A 17,119-nucleotide genomic window follows, 5' to 3' on the forward strand; every position below is an offset into this window, starting at 1 on the left:
GTATCCTCTTTCAAATAAAATTTTTTATGTTTGTTAATATTTACTTTTGTGTCTTTATTTCACAAACGGGTACTACTTTCCGGATGACCCTCGTACTTTCATCCAATGAGGTTGTAGTCATCCTTCATACCTATAGATAGCATTGGGAATCACAGCCTGCACGCTCCCCGTGCTTTAGTAGTATTCAACCGGGCTTGGGTAGGTTTTCGTTGGACCCCGGAGCCACACACTGCTGTAGTCATAAGCCTTTGCTAACGCGACGCAAAATACTCTGAAACATCTTCCTGCATTTTGCAGTTAATCGTAATTTAACTCTACATAATATTGACTTCCCTTAATTACATCCAAAATATCCTTTTCATCCCCCTACATCAATTTCCCAGCATTCTTTCCTCTGTTATCGTCTGCTGAATTCGTTTTTCTTTCAGTATTTCCTGCCTTATTCTTCCAATAACTTTCTCTATTCCACTGCATGCCTGGGTCTTCGTTTGTATAGTTTACGCTCATTCTCCCTTGGCTTGCACTCCCTCATTTACCGTTACGTCTTGTGATAGACGAATCGGGAAGTGCAATGTTAGTTGGCTATACGCAATCCTTTACATTCTCAGGAATGGTGTACCAAGTTAACGCGGCACTGGTTTATAACGATCGGGGTTTGAAGCCTTGATATGGCCCTCCGCGAGGCATTTGAGGCTCAGTCGGTGAGAATGAGTCGGGGACTGGTGAGGTGGGGATAGAGGAAGTAACCTTTGCGAGCGAGGAGGAAGTGGGGTCGAGAGGAGTAGAAAGGGGATGGAGGGAGGTTAGGTGCGGGCGACTCGCACAGAGCAAATACCCTCCCTTCCCTGACTTCTTTTTTACCCAGACCTGCATCGCTCTCCGCACCCACTTTCCCTCTCTCTCCCTCCCTCTCTCTGTTTTACCATCTCCTTCCCACTCTCGGTTGAAGATCGTTATTGGCTTTGCTGCGGCTGTTACGTCCTCGAATCTATGCTGCACCGCTGCCCCTCCCTCCTCCCCCCCTCTTTCTCTCTATCTTCCTCACTCTCCTCTTTCTCTCTCGACGTTCTCGTTTCACTTTGCGCTCATCCGTTCCTCGTATATCTCGTCTCGTATAACCTTTCATCCCGAGCGTTTCCCGCACCCGTGCGTGCGCGGTGTCCTGTGACTTGAGTGCCACAGATGTGGGATCTCATTCTTTCGATCAGGTGTCACCGGAATCTGCGTCGCAACTGACTGAGAGGATAGATAGGAATTTAGTTATGGAGTCAGAAATTTGAAATAAGTCGAGAAATCGTCGTCGTTACATATTTATCATTTGATTCCGATCACAACGATATTTACGAGTGGGTATTATCTTTCAAATAATTATTTTATATTGATAAATTGGAAATAATTTTTTATACAATGCTAAAAAAATAAATGTTTCTATGTATGTATATATACATTTATATATACATGTATATATACATGTGTGTATATATATACACATGTATATTTAGAAATACACACACACAAATGTATAATGGAATATTACAAGCTGGATTGAAAAAGTACTTCGAGGAATGAACAAATCATTTTTTAGGATTGAGTAAAGAATTTTGGAAAAAATTAATGGAGAGTTATTTGCGCTCTTTCGTGCTACTGCGGAGGGATCAATTCCTTAGACCAATTCAAATCCTTCATCTCGAAAAAGTATGATACTGTTCAACATTAAAAACTCAGGACAGTACACTTAATTTAGCATGCGGTCAAATTGAGCACCGGGAATAAACTCATAAGATGGGATGAGACGTCGAACTACTGTTTAATTGGAGCGTACAAGAGCACACAATACTTGTATGTTTGGTGATGAACGTATGATGGCAGTAATGAGAAAACAAACTGGAAGATATGTAGCATATAGTCAAGATGTATTTTTTTCCTACTTAAATTCAGCAAGGTAGAGTAGAAGGGATATAATTAATGGGAACATAGCTAGAAACTAATTAGGACCAGAGAGATGAATCGGAAGAACCCTTGACATAAACCAGAATATACAAATACTTGTTAGGGTCTCAATGAATTGAGAACCGTGGAGTACAGTCCTAGGGAGAGGAATAATAAAGGGTTGCCCTTTATCAGCTGAGATCAACAAAGTATGCTCGGTATAAATGGGCAAAGAGAATTTGGAACGGCTGCGTGTGCGAACGATTTTTGTCGGGTGGTTGATTTAGGTCACTTATACTTGAGGAGAAGGCTTTCGTTATACAATCAGCGTAGTGATATCAGTCTTTTTTGGCGCATTTAAGAATCAATTCGTGAAGTATCGAGTGGAAAAAATGAAAGAAGGTTAAAGTAATGAGATTCAGTGTAGGTTAACGATTTGGGGAGCTGTAAAGGAGGTGGAAGCTGAATTAATGAGAGCTGCAAGAAGTACGAATGCTAAGCTAAACAAATAAGTGTTACGGCACGTAGTAAGTGGAGGTAGTCTCATTTTCGGGAGTAATTGCAGGAAAATATGTCCATGACTGCCGGCTTCTTTGCCGAGGGAATTTTTAGCTATCAGAGGAAGCCTTTGAAAAAAAGGAGAACATCGATGAGCGCGACTTTTCTTGAGTATTTTAAACATTAGCTAAGATTTAATTATGGAATTTCTGATTAAGAAACTGCAGTCCCTTGAGCCTAGCAGTAGATTAGAGGCTTTTGAGTTGGGAGTTTGTAGGAAGATGAAAAATAAACCGGGTAGGGCTAGCACGGGCAGGTTGATACTCAGCAAGGAGGGTGAGAGGAAAATAAAGCTTCCTCGCTAATCATAACTTTCCCTTTACTCCCTAGATCTTCTCTAGGGATGCTGCAGAGATTCTCCCAGTCATGGTAGTACCAAATGGTTTGTTAGCCGAGAATAGGATAGCGTGAAATAAACTCAAGGAAACACCGGAAATCTGTGGGCTTTCCCTTAAGCTCCTGCCTAGTGTATCGCATATTCGACCCTCTCCCGAGGCGCCCATCCTGGATAGAGTGGAAAAATCAACAAGGAAATCAAAGTGTTTGCCCGATTGGAAGAAGAAAAGGAGTTTAAGAGTAGGAAGGTAAAATACATTCAAAGTAGGCAGTAGACGTGGACGGAGGAGCTGTTGATAGGTACTAAGATTTGAATGTGTGTGCAGAAGGAAGAATATTTGGTAAATCAGGGATAGGGGAAAAAAATAATAACTGTATGAATGGGGAACCGAGAAAATGGGAAAGGAAAAAGTAACGAACGTTTTTTTTGTGTTGAAAAAGTTACGTTAAAACCCGAAAGACGATGGATAATGGAATTCAAAATTATACAAAATATTCCCAATCGGCAGGCTACTATTAATTATAATAAATGAGGAACTGCGGCTTGCTCCAGTATGCAACTTGATTTTCTTCCTCTCCTTTTAGCTAAACCTTTGCAACACATGTCCTCGGATTAATATGAAATTTCAATGTGTCTGAAGTTCTTAGTTGGTTCCTAATTTTCTCATAGTTTTTTTTTCAAACTCAATTTTTAGGCCCTTTGGGAAAGTCATGGAAAGAGTAATTTAAGTAAAGTACACTGTCCGTCGGATTAGACGTTAAGTGTTGGCCTCATTGGTGAATTTCGTTAAGGTTAGGCTAATGCCGATATCGGTTTTGTGTGTACCTCTTCCAAATTGTTCACTTATACCTAATGATGCAAATGACGCCAGAAGTCGGTCACCTTCCTCGTACATGTTAAATGGAAGAAGGGACCATTAGGTCTCAATTTTGCCCTAATCAAGACCCTTATCTACCTATCTATCTACATAGAGAAAGAAGTTTTCTGGGATTAGTGAAATAAAAAACTGCAAGGCGTCTAATAAAGCAATCATGTGAGGCAAAGGTTTGTGTAGGTTTATCAAGTTTACAGAGGAATTTTTCTCAGGTGTATTACTTACATCAACTCGATTGTAACTCGTTATTTAGATCCATAAAAAGCGCCCGCCTACACATTAGACTCCTTAAGTTTTTGTTGATACCGCATCTTTCTCTGGAATAATGATGCATAACATAACATTACTTTAAAGTCTCTCTGTTCTCCTCTCCCATTCTGCTTCCGTCACAGTAGCTTGATGCAGCAGTCTTATCATCTGCTCGATTTCAGGTTACCGGTTGGTGATCTCCATCGTTGAACAAACTGAGGCAGCGCCTCTTCACGTCCGATAGACCATTGCTACGGATTTAATCCCCTGTCGGTTGGCTGAAATATGTACCCCAACAAGCCTGTGCAGGGTTTTATTGGCGCCGGGTGCAAATTGAATGTATGAGGGCACCTGGAATCGCGATAGACGCTAACGAACCCTTTCGGAATTGAATTTCCGTTTCAACTGATGGTCTAATTTCTCCCTGTTCACACCTGGGAACCGAAACATTTCAGCCATGTTTTCCTTGGATTTGGACTGCTTGAATAAGCGACAAGAACCAGCTTTGCCTGAAAGTGCTTTGTAGTCTTGCCCAGAATATGGTATGTTCCGAGTAAGTAGTTATTTCTTAATATTTGGTGCCTACAGGCATAAGTTCTTCTAATGCTACCTTCGATTTCTTAAATTATTGGAATGATAAAAAACTAGAACGGCGATGTATTGAACATTTTTGGAAGACACATCGTACGCTCGTTTATACTACTCATGTGAATGAATTATGAAATTCACGTCTGTATTAAATTTCATGGCGCTTAATGTAGCGAAAATAGTTAAAGCTGCGAATGATTCAAAAAATTACTGTATCCCTTTTAAAATAATGCAGTATAGCTTGTACGAGGGTCATCCGGAAAGTAGTACCCGTTCGTGAAATAAAGACACAAAAGTAAATATTAACAAACATAAAAAATTTTATTTGAAAGAGGATACTTTAAACTACTTCTCAACATAATCTCCAAGCAAATTAAGGCATTTGTCATAACGTGTGACAAGTTTCTGTATTCCTGCTGCATAGTCCTTCGCCGCCAGCTCATTGAGATACGCGAGGGACCCATCTTGCACAAATTTTTGCATAATGCAGATGGTGTTTAACAATTTCATGAACAATTGTTCGAGAAACATTGGGAAAATGCTCACAGATGTCATCAATTGTGACGCGCCGATCGTTCCTCACGAATTCGTCAACTGAGCTCACCAGTTGGTCTGTAATGACAGACGGTCTCCCCGAACGCTCATCGTCGTGTGTGTTCCCCCTCCCCATGTTGAAGTTGCGACACCACCGCCGAACAGACGACTCGTCCATTACATTGTCTCCATACACCTCCTTTAATTGGCGATGAATATCACATGGGCGAACGTTTCTTGCATTGAGGAATTTAATCACTGCCCTCACTTCACAACTGGCGGCGTTCTCAATTTTTTTAAACATTGTAAACAATCACAGAAACAACACAGGCAATGCTAGCGTCACGCAACTTGGCTCAGAGAAGGCAGACAAGCCACTGAAGCTATCTGACCTCGTCCAGCGGCTACTCGCGTCGTCAGCACTTCATGCGGCACGAACGGGTACTACTTTCCGGATGACCCTCGTAAAAAGATATTCGATGCATGAAAACATTTATTTTTGCTTAGAAAACTAGTATTAAACTGGAAGTCAAAGAATTTCTCATCACTGACCATGCTGTATTTCCTCTTGGAGGCGTTCTTCCTCATCCTTCAAGATGTATGATGATTTAGTGAGTCTACAGTTAGTAAGTTTCATTCATATTAACATCAAAATAGGAGGGCAAAAACTAGAGCAGGTGGAACAATTTACCTATCTCGGAAGTGTTTTGGTCCAAAATGGCCCAAGTAGTAGGGATGGAAAGAGAAGAATTGCACTTGGGAAAGAGGCTTTCACAAGAAGGAGGAAGTTGATGACAGGGACGTTGAGTATGGATGTTAAGAAAAGGATCGTGGAAACTTTGATATGGAGCGTAGTTATGTGCGGTACGGAAACATGGTCACTGAAGCAGAGGCTTGGAATGGTAGATTAGAGACTTTTAAAATGTGGGTGTGGAGAAGAATAAAGAAGTTGAAATGGAAAGAAACGAAAACGAAATAAGAAGGACTTGGTATGATGGGCGAGGAGAGGGGTGTTGGGAGAAATCATATCATATGGAGGCAGAAAATATGAATGAAAAGCATATAATTGGCAATGGGATGTTGAAGACTGTCATGGAGGGGAGAATGTTAGGCAAACGATAAAATGGCAGGAATAGGATAGGGATGTTGATAGGGATGTAGAGAGGAGGGAAATACACAGAGTTGAAGAGGGACTTGTCGTAGAGTAAGATGTTGTAGTGTGTTTTGTTAAGAGATGCTAGTAGTGTCCATCCAAAACCTACCTTAACTGGTAGATTACCTTTAAAAAAATAAATGTATGTATATGTATGTATATATATATATATATATATATATATATATATATATATATATATATATATATATACACACACACACACACACACACACACTCAAACATTCAAACACGAAACCCCGCCAACGGGCGAACAAATACTCATTTATATAGAAACAGATATAAGGGATAGGTACACACATAAAGGACGGACACAGGAGAAATGGGGAAGGTGGAATCAAGCAGATCACGAATGCGAAAATTTCCTGGATAGCTCAAGTGGTTAAGAGCCTCCGCCCGGCAAGTGGAAAGATCCGGAGTTCAAATCCCGGTCTAGGAAATATTTTTGCATTCATGATCTGCTTTATTCCGTCTTACCCACCTCTTCTGTGTTCGTCCTTTGTGTGTTCCTATCCCTTTTCCTTATATCTGTTTCTATACACACACACACACACACACACACACACACACATATATATATATATATATATATATATATATATATATATATATATATATAAAACCATAAACACAGTAATCAACCCGAAGGTCGGTTAAATCTCCTCAATTGTTTTATGGAGAAATGTGTGATACCCTAGTGGCGGCAAAAGCATATTACATTGTATTTTCATGCTGCTGTGCAAACTCGATACTTTTCAGTTCTCAAACGATAACCAATGATGACGGTGGCATTTTAATCTTCGTTTTGAATGAAATTTTCTTCTTTTTGAAATTCAGTCACGTTCACGAAATTCTCAGTGTTTTAACAATTTCATTCGCTTCGTCTCTTGTGATAACCTTTTTTTGTGACTGATTTTTCATCATCTACAAATAAGCCTATAGGATATCATAGGATTAGGTTAAACGTCTATCTGATACTTATTGGCCTTGAAACTTGATGTAATCTTGCGTCTTCGTATTTAACGCTGAACTACGTGCATAAAACGGCTCTAATTGTGTGAACGAATCCGGTTAAGGTATCTTAAATATCTCCAGCTAATGCCATTAACCTGAAACTCTAATATCATTAGATGATATGCCTTCCGAGAGGAAGCTTCTTTTATTTAATTTTACAATGAGTTCGTCATCATGAGATCCCTTCTACGTTTCCTCTCCTATGATTTTATTTAATAAATGTTGAGAAGGACGATTTAAAGCAAGACTATTTGTCTCATTTGAGGAATTCTCTAGCTCATTTGATGGAAAAACGGAAGACATCGGCCTTGACGAGTGTAATATTTCGACGGAACGTTCCTCGAATATCTTTGTTTTCGGAATACATTTCTTGCCATTCCTTAGCGTATCCCTAATGAGTCATTTACTAATTGATCCAATATGCTTATATTAATGTAAACATTAGTGGCAAATACGCTTCTTTTATATCTTGAACCCTTGCCTTTTCATCAGAATTGTCTTATTCCACTTGATGAATGATCCAAGTAGTTTATTTAATGTTGAAAAGTTATGTTGCTATAAGCATGCAACCACAACTTGGTTTATACTTACAACTTACTGTAGAGGTATGAAACCTCGTCGTTATGCGACGTGTTTTGTTTAAATATTTTGCAATAGTTGTGTCCCTATATCTTAATAGTTAAAGTAATTAGTAGCAAAGCTAATCACTATTTAGTCAGTCGTATACATATTGCCTTAAACTACCGCATGATCCCATATGTAAGCTTGAAATTCTGTGTAACAGCTCTGAATATTTCTTCTTTTTATTAGTAAACAGCTGCAGTCTTGGGGCTGAAAGTGATCTGAGCCTCTTTAACATCTGAAACCTCGTGTATTTGGTTTACATGACGATGGTAGTCACCTTTCCATTTGTAATGTTACTGATTCGCCTATAAACGAATGTTTTTTTAGAAAATTGGGCACGTCACCGCTTACTATATTTTAATTTAATTTAGAATCATTTCAACAGTTTACCGAAAGTACCACAGCAATATAGATTCATATTTCCAAATTTATGATGTTCTTATGGTCTCCGCGAAAATATTAGCGGAAAATGTATTAAAAATCAATTACCATTTAATTGAATTATATTTTTCTTTTTTGGCAAAATATACAAATTAGTTTGAAATTACAAGTTCTTCAACGTTCAGAAAATTTCATTATGAATTCAAGCTTTTTAAAAAATATTATCTTTTAAATATTTTTATCAATTATGTAGACGGAAAATGTTTCCTTGATTTATCGTAGACTCAGTGAATATATATTTTTAGCCTTCGAAAATGAAAGGGAATATCAGGTGATTTCATCCGTTTCTTGGTTAAAGTTAATTTAATCAATGAACAGTAAGATGAGTGATTAGAGAAACGTTTTTTTCTTGGGAAAATAATTAAGATGGTTAAGTTTTCGCAATTCTTAATTCGATAGTCACGTCGCATCACATGAAATGGAAGCCTTCCATTCCAACCGCATCCCTCCAGTTCTTAAGTTATCCATGCGCAAAGGACTTTCAATGAATTCTTAAGGAAAAAAATCCCGCCGCCTTATCTCTTGATTTATTTGGACCCTTGTCTCCTGCGGTTAGGAGGAGTCATTTGGATCACGCGCCTGAACTGTTGACCTAGATATCATGCCGACTGTCTTCGTCTTTGAAGAGATTACTTCTTTTATCGCTCCATTGTGAATAAACTTTCCGTCTACGTTAAATACCTCTGGTGAAAATGCTCTTAGCGGAGCTGCTTTAAGATTCACCCTACACTGAAATAACATCCTAGTACTTGCTTAAGGTTTGGTCGAGGAATGACTAGATGTCATCACGCACGCAAGGGACGACATTTTTCTTTGGAAACGATTTGTAATCAAAACCTTGGTGGAATGGAAAGCATATAAGGTCTTTTGTGTTGGGTTGTAGGTTGCTTTTTGTGGTGACATCCAAGTAAAAATGATTCGCCGGAGGTTTAGTGCTATGAAGTTCCTCTGCAAACTATTTTCAGCACAAACGATTATATGATATTTGTAACGATTATTTGCAGTTGGAGCATTCGTACGTAAGTTAATCAGATGTGAAGGATTTTTTTATTTTTTGAAATTGTTTTTCATGGGACTTGCGGCGGCTAAGCCAATTATTAACTCAGCTCTAGAAAATCCTTAACTTTGAAACGAGGCATTTCTACATTTAATTAGGTTCAAACCCCCTAGGGTGTAAAAATTCACGTCGCAAAAATGGCATAACTAATCTCTTTTTTTATTTTAGGAAAAATACTTAGGTCGGCCCAGTCGGGAAAATATCACTATATGCGTATTTTTGATCACGTCGAGGAATTTACGAATACGTCATCCATGTTAATCGAATTCTAACCGTAGTGACCCATTTTCATTTTGATTACTGTCCACCCCCAAAATCGCTCTTGTAAGTATCTAAAATTAGACATATTAACATCCGTGTTCATTCATTGTGAGCTTTAAGCCGGCAGTCTTTATTAAGTCTATATGTAATTCATCGATATACTTTGTTCCATGAAAGATCACTTGATTCAGTGAAATGAATTTAAGAAAATCTAAAATAGTAGTATGGACACGAGGAGAAGAATCTCCCTAGGCAAAAAGGCCTTCACGAGGAGGAGGGAATTGATGACAGGGACGTTGAGTAAGGCTGTTGAGAAAAAGATTGTCAAAACTTTGATATGGAGCGTAGTCATGTACGGCGCGGAAACATTGTCATTGAATTAGGAGGATACGCGTAGATAGGAGGCTTTTGAAATGTGGGTTTGGAGAAGGATGGAGAAAGTGAAGTGAACAGAAAGGAAAACAAATGAGGAAGTGCTAGGTTTGGTGGGGGAGGTGAGGGGGATCGTTGGGAGAAATTATGAGGGGACAGGAAAGATTATTTCATGGCCTTTTATAGGAAATGGGATGTTAAAGATTGTGATAGGGGGAGAATGTTAGGTGAGATAGGGGGATGAAAAGAGTTATCATTTTGGAAGGGATGTAGGGAGGCAGAAAGTATGAATTCGGAATTGGATAAGGGTTTATTATAGTGGAGGATGCCAGGTTTTCTTGTTGGGAGAGGCTCGGAAAGGTCTCGTTGTGTAATGCGTCCGTAAAACACATACCATTAGGGGTGGCCTGCCATCAATAATAATTATATCTATTCTTGCAAGCACAGATGCGCATTCAAAATGCTTTACCATTGTAGGGCAGGTCGTTATGGCATATTATTAAATTAATAATTTTTTTATAATTTCATATCTAGTTAAATTGGAGTGCAACTAGTTTCTAATTCTAACTAGATCCGATGCTAATTAACGACGAGGCATTGAGTGATTGTTAAGAGAGGATGTCTTACTCTCACCAAGTAGACGATAGGGACGGACGATTATAAATATCTCTCTTTTCATCCCCACCCGTTTGATCCACCTATATGTTTTTTATACCGCCGCCAGTTTTTCGCCTTCTTCCGGGAGCGTAATTAAAAGAATAGATGTGTGGATTGTAGGAGGAAGGGTTCAGGTTTGGGAGAAAACCAAAAGGGGAGGAGTCGTAAACCCGTACTCGTTGTGGTGGAGAGGATGGCGGGGGTGACGGCGGGTGAGCTAGCCGGTTTTAAGCTCTCCATCGCTCAATATTTTCCTCCGACGGACGCCAACGACCGGCTTCCCGCGCGGGGCGGGGATATGGGATGACTTCCATGCCTGCATCACACCCTACGGGTCGCCTCAGGCTCGCATGGTAGGGATTGATTGTTGGAGGAAATTATTAATATGGATTTACCGCTGAAGTTTTTAAGGGTGTTCATTCCGTTTAGCAGTTTGGGAAAAGTAGGGGTCACTCAAATTTCTTCAATATTTTATTAAAATAGAGAATATAAGTTATTTTTTTTAGAAATCGGGAGCCTGATATGAAAATTTGAGAATCGAGATTCACCGATGATTAATTTCATTTACTTGTAAGATAAGTTCGTGTTTGTTGTAGACCATTGCGATAATAATCGCTGGCAAAGATCAAAAATGTTATCAAGAACGAGTTCGGTGATTATCAATGGAAAAAGGAAGGCACGTTCTTCGGGAAAAAAGCGGTAATGGGAATTTTGAAAATGAGTTGCAACTCACTGTGTAACAGTAGGGGAGAAATTTGACAACATTTTTAATTATGTCTACCCAATCTACTTATTCGAATCTAGAACAGTTTTAGCGATCTCTGGTCATCGCATCCTCTCTTTATCATAAGCCTGTGTACATATGCATGCGGAGAAAAAAGCCTTAGAGACATTGCCTTAAGTTATATTTTGGGTGGTGGAGGAGCACGGTGGGAAATATGTCTGTCAATGTAGATCAATTGAAGAGTGAGACGACAGGTTGAAAAATGACCCAACGGGTGACCTGAAATTTGTAAACCGTACATTCTTTTTGTTTGTAAGTAGTAGTCTGCCAGCTTGGGGTTGGTTTTTATGAACCCTGGGAATAAACACTATCGTACTGCAGTACCTGAATAGCATGATTTAAAATATCCTTATACGCCCTAACTACATACTACAGTAACTTATACCCTAGCTCTGGTTACTTTTTGTTTCCCTTTATTGCATCTAAAATGCCTATTCTTTTCTCCCTACGCCTCACTTTCCCAGCATTCTGCTCTCTATTGCCGTCTGCTGCATCCCATTGCCTCTCAGTATCTCCTGCTCCGACTTGTGCTGCATTACACGAATGTGTTTGAACAGCCTTTACTCTTCTTCTAATATGCTAAGAGCCCAATGGTTTGTTTTACTTTTTGTTCATTTTATTTTTTCTTTTAATTTTTATCGTAATTCTAATTTCCGTTTAAGAATAAGTGGACTAAAGCAGCCTTGTAACATAGTCCTTCTTGGCAGAAAGAAAAGAGCTCTTTATGGTGCGCTGTTTTGATTCGATACATGATTTTAGGGAGCCACTTTTTGTTCAACCATTTTCATTTTGCTCTTGTTACGTTGGGAAATTTACCCTTTCTAAAAATACCATGGTGATATTAAATGAAAATGTGTTCATCATGCGTTTTTAAAACTGTCAAAAAACCGGGTATTACATTTTTTCAAGAAACGTTTGGAAAAATTTAGGACTACAAACAAGTTCATACTTCAAGCCAAATTAAAAAACGCGAAAACTAATGTGTTTTTTGCTATCCGAAAGTTTTGTCGTCATTAGGTGTCACTCCAAGGAGTCCACTCAAGAGCAAGTACAAAGTAAATAATAGTTTATCTTAATTGAGTAGGCTACCGTTTCAGGTGGGTTTTGGATGGACACAGAATGAACACTCGTACATTTCTTAGCCTCGCCTAACAAGACACTGCATGACATCATAAATATAAAATAACATCAACTTCAATTTATTCGTACATTCTACCTCCCTTCATTTTGTTCGGCATGCCTTTCCGTTTCCCCACCTCTTTACTCCTACCTCGCCTGTCAAACATTCTTCCCTCTATCATAGTCTTCAACATTCCATTCCAGGCTAAAATGCTCTGCATCCATCTTCCCTACCTGCTTTGGATTTATATCAACAATTATCTTCCATCCCCCTGCATGACAAGCACTTCCTCATTTTTTTTCTTTCTATCCAGTTAACCTCTTCAATCCTTTGCTACGCCACATCTCAGAAAAGGACAGATACCGTGGAAAAATTAATTTACAAAATATTGTACGAATTAACGTGTACGTACTCAATTGGTTGGTTAGTTTGACCCACTACGCAACACAACCTCAGAATTCGTCTTATTTTTATGAAAAGACAGCAGAAACCAGAAAACAAAAATATAATTAAAAATGAAGACACATGACCGAGGACCCTAACACAGTTCCCAGGCCTTATTGAAATGGACTTGGAGAATTGTATTGAGAGTCATCAGAATCAACAAGGGCGCGTATGACTACAGTTGCTAATTTTCAGATTGAAAAGAAAATGAATGAATGAATGGCGACTGAGCAGCACATCCCTAATCCCTCTCGACCCTTCCTGTTCCTTTCCCCGAGACAATCGTAATTCCTTCCGACGGTGGCCGGTTCGGGTAGGGTGGAATGGCGGGAGAAGCTGTCTAGACGGCGCAGGGGTGGAGTGAGGGTGGAGACCGATGCCTCGTAAAGATAATCACGGCTCCACCGTTGGTTTGATTTGGCCGAAAGGGAGAGGGGAGAAAAGCCGGGCGGGGGGATTCTCTAGTCTCCCCTCGATGAGAGCGCGTGGCCGGAGAGTGAGACTTTCTCGCGAGAATTGTGTGTGGGACAGGGGGAAAAGATGATTTGCAACGGGAGGGTGAGGAGCAGAAGGAATGGGGGAAGGGTAAAGGAAAAGAGACTATGGGGGAGGAGTCGATTGATTTTCCAAATGCTTCTTCTCCTTCGTCAAGAGTACCCTTTAAGCCTCACTATGTCTTCCATATCTTCGAGGTAAGACGATGGGGAGTTTTTTTCCTTCAAGAGGGGGAAAGAGTGACAGAAATCCTTCCTCTTATTTCGGTTGGAGACGTTCATTTGGCCGCTCGATAGGCGTTCCTCATAATTTCCCCGTCTTCGTTATAAGGGAAGGTTTTTCCTCATTTTTGGGTTGACTTTGTTACAGAAAAATGTTGCCACCACAGAAAAAGGTCCAAATTTCAGCTGTTGCGACCGCTAGGTTGCAAGCACTACTAGTTTTTAAAGAAACTGTTTTAATTTTGCTTCCTTTATTATATTAATCTCAGTCGTAACTTAAATGAAGGGTCGAATATGTTTAATATTATAACCAGGCGATTCAAAATAAAATTAGCGTCATTGTTTGACGTGGATATTGCGAAGTGTAACGTTTTTCACTCACGTAAACCTCAGTCTCTTCTACTAAGTTAAGTCTGAAACTACGAAGTTTATTCATGTTTTCTGTAAAGGGGCTCAGACGTTCCTGGAAATAGAAGAAGCCTTTGATGTTCGCGCGGATTGCGTTGCTACGGGCTCCGCACTGAATCAACCTCAATTATAGGCGCACGTATGAAATAAATCGTTTTTGCAAGATCCGTCAGCATTTAATGGGCAATGATCAAGGTTTTTTGACGGGGTTGTTTTGTATCAATGGATTCAGAACTATTTAGTAGCGACCCTCGAATACTGGAATTTACTCAGAGTTTAATTTGATCACCAGTAAGGTAGCTTAAATGAAATAATTTTAGTAGAAGAAAGTATTTTTTTATAAAAAATATTTTTCTTCGAAACGTGATGCTGATTAAATATAGCTAAATTCAATTAGTAAAAGTGGACTATAATAATAAAAACATGGGAACCACCACTGAAGTTGGTTTGATAGAGGGCGATTAGGTTCTCTTTTTGCTCAGTCATCCGGCGTTCCCAACTCAAACACCAGGGTGTGTAATTAACTCGCTAGAGCCTTTCCCTGTGCCGCATGCAGTTTGTCAAAGAATGCTGGTAACCATAAAATCCTACCTCTTGTATTTAGTTGGTACGGTGGAGTGTGCATCATCAACACCTACAACCGGAAACTCGACTCACAACCCTAACTTCCACGAATAATTACATCGTTTCTTATTTAATTAGGATGAAATTTCTGCAGTTTAAATCGGTCATTATAATATTTATTTTTCATTGAACTTGCCAATTCGCACGGTTAGTTCCTGCGAAATGTACATCACGGCCGGATTTTAAGCCTGCCAGTAGTAGCCCCGTGGATGCTCGCCAAACGCACAACAGCCTGTGATGCGGGCTGCTTGATTCAGGCGATCGTGCTACAGGAGCCTTATAAATGGAAAAAGAGAAATATTTTAGTGTTGTGGTAATTCTGGTGTTGGGATTGTGTAATTCAATTAATAATTGAGTTGGGAAATTTACATTTTGCGGCAGAACTATCAGAAGAGTTTATAGAAGGAAATGTAAATAACCGTGTACCTAAGGAATTGTTGTTTTGTAGACGGCCTCCTCGGCCTTGCTCCTTTATGAGGTTCCTATTCTCACGCCTCATGTCATTTGTTTTCGGTATATTTCGTCGTGAATCTTCTGTAATATGACGATTTACCATTAGTCTACGGCAGGTAATGATTATTAATTTTTATGCGGTTTTATGATGGAAGAACGAATTTATTTATTAGTTTCGTATGAAATATGAAATTATAAATAATAGAGATGAAGACTACTTCTCTATTATTATGGAACAGTTCCACAACATCACACCTGAATTTGTGCTCAAACTGATTTCAGCAATTTATTATCATACTTTGGCGGTAAATTGCAGCAGCGTAGTTGGATGATTTTTATTTAGGCTTAAATAAGATGAACTTAAATTGGGCCGTGATAATTAAGTGTCTATATTAACTTGAACTTAATTTCTGAGGATTAGGAAGGATTTTTATTGATCTTTGCTAATGAGTTTTCATTGTTCACATATTGACGATAACGATACAATGAAGATAGTATAATAATCATAGTAATATAAATTTATTTAAATCCATCCTTGTCTATCATCAATTTTCTCTTCTCCTAATTCTCTCACTATTTAATGGTGGAAAGTATAGAAATAAATTTACTTGAACTCCTTTTGTGGTATGAATTCCATAATTCTAAATACATTTGCATAGCTAAGGGGTCACACCATTCAAGTGCATGCGCATTAATACCCTATCCCACGTGTTAATGCTATGATAGTAGGTAAGTAAGGTTCTCATAATGGTCTTGGGCCTAACCACCTTGGCACACCGATTCCTGTTATCCTACCGAAGTTAAGCAATGTCGATCCCGGACGGAGGGTCGTTGACCTCCGTACCTTTACCGTGGTACTCTTGCCCCCTGTCTGAATGTGGCAGGCAGGTTGAACCTTGTTTGAAACAATGGACTAAGAGGTCTCAGTGTACGGGAATTCTGTCCTTCCCCACCCCAGGAATCAAGGGTTTCATGAATGTGTCAATGAAACAGAACATGATGTTTTTTCTTGATTTCTTTGTAAATTTAGGGAAATTTGTCCTGAGACTGTTACTTCTGGTTTAGGCATTTGAATGGCTAATTTAAAATTTAAGTTTTCACCCAATAGTTAAGCGTAGTATTGCTTGTATCACCAGTTGATGTCAGTAATTAACCCTGTATATTTCTTTTCTGAGAGTAACAATTGGTAACATGATACGTTTCGTACCATGGTTATTTCATAAATTTAACATAAGTGAACGAATACCAACTAATGCATGCCAGTTGATTTACATTTCTATTCCAATCATGCTACCACCTTTCATGTACAAATAGTGCTGGAAATATCTTCCCATCACCTACCTTAAACCGCAAGTCGTTTGACTTTCAAACCGCACGGTTGTGTATTTAAATGCTTATCAAAAACAACATAGTTATCGAGTTTTGCTGAAAATTAATAGTGGGTTAGCTTTCTTTGACTTTGGTGTTGTCATTCCATAGATAAATTTTATTTTTCACATAATATAATTGCAATGTTTTGTTTTTTTCAGAAACCGAACGCCGCATCAAGGCCAACAATCGACAGTATAACTCGGAATTTAACTATGCGGTAAGTCACCTTTCATTTATTTATACAATCTTATTTAGTCACAAATAAGAAGGTATAAAAATCAATTTTAAACATTTTAGCCTATACCTATTCCTACGCGTGAATGTTTTAATTCACGGTGCATTCACGCAGTCCAAATTGAATTGGTTATATATATATATATATATATATATATATATATATATATATATATATATGTGTGTGTGTGTGTGTGTGTGTGTGTGTGTGTGTGTGTGTGTGTGTGTATATATATATGTATATACTATATATGTATATATGTGTATGTGTGTGTGTATATATATACAGGGTTCGT

General features: G+C 38.8%; 1 protein-coding gene across 2 annotated transcripts in view; it reads left to right on the top strand.

Annotated features, from left to right (window-relative positions):
* Window positions 1-17,119, top strand: part of ATP8B (ATPase phospholipid transporting 8B) — a 432,938-nt gene that overhangs the window by 330,250 nt on the left and 85,569 nt on the right. For both annotated transcript variants that reach the window (XM_071593620.1, XM_071593621.1), the window contains exon 2: window positions 16,748-16,806. In XM_071593620.1, coding sequence (XP_071449721.1) covers window positions 16,748-16,806 — 59 coding nt within the window. The remainder of the gene's footprint in view (window positions 1-16,747; window positions 16,807-17,119) is intronic.

Source organism: Hetaerina americana, unplaced genomic scaffold (genome assembly GCF_022747635.1).
Source record: "Hetaerina americana unplaced genomic scaffold, ioHetAmer1.1.p SCAF_6, whole genome shotgun sequence".
Taxonomy (NCBI): Eukaryota; Metazoa; Arthropoda; class Insecta; order Odonata; family Calopterygidae; genus Hetaerina; species Hetaerina americana.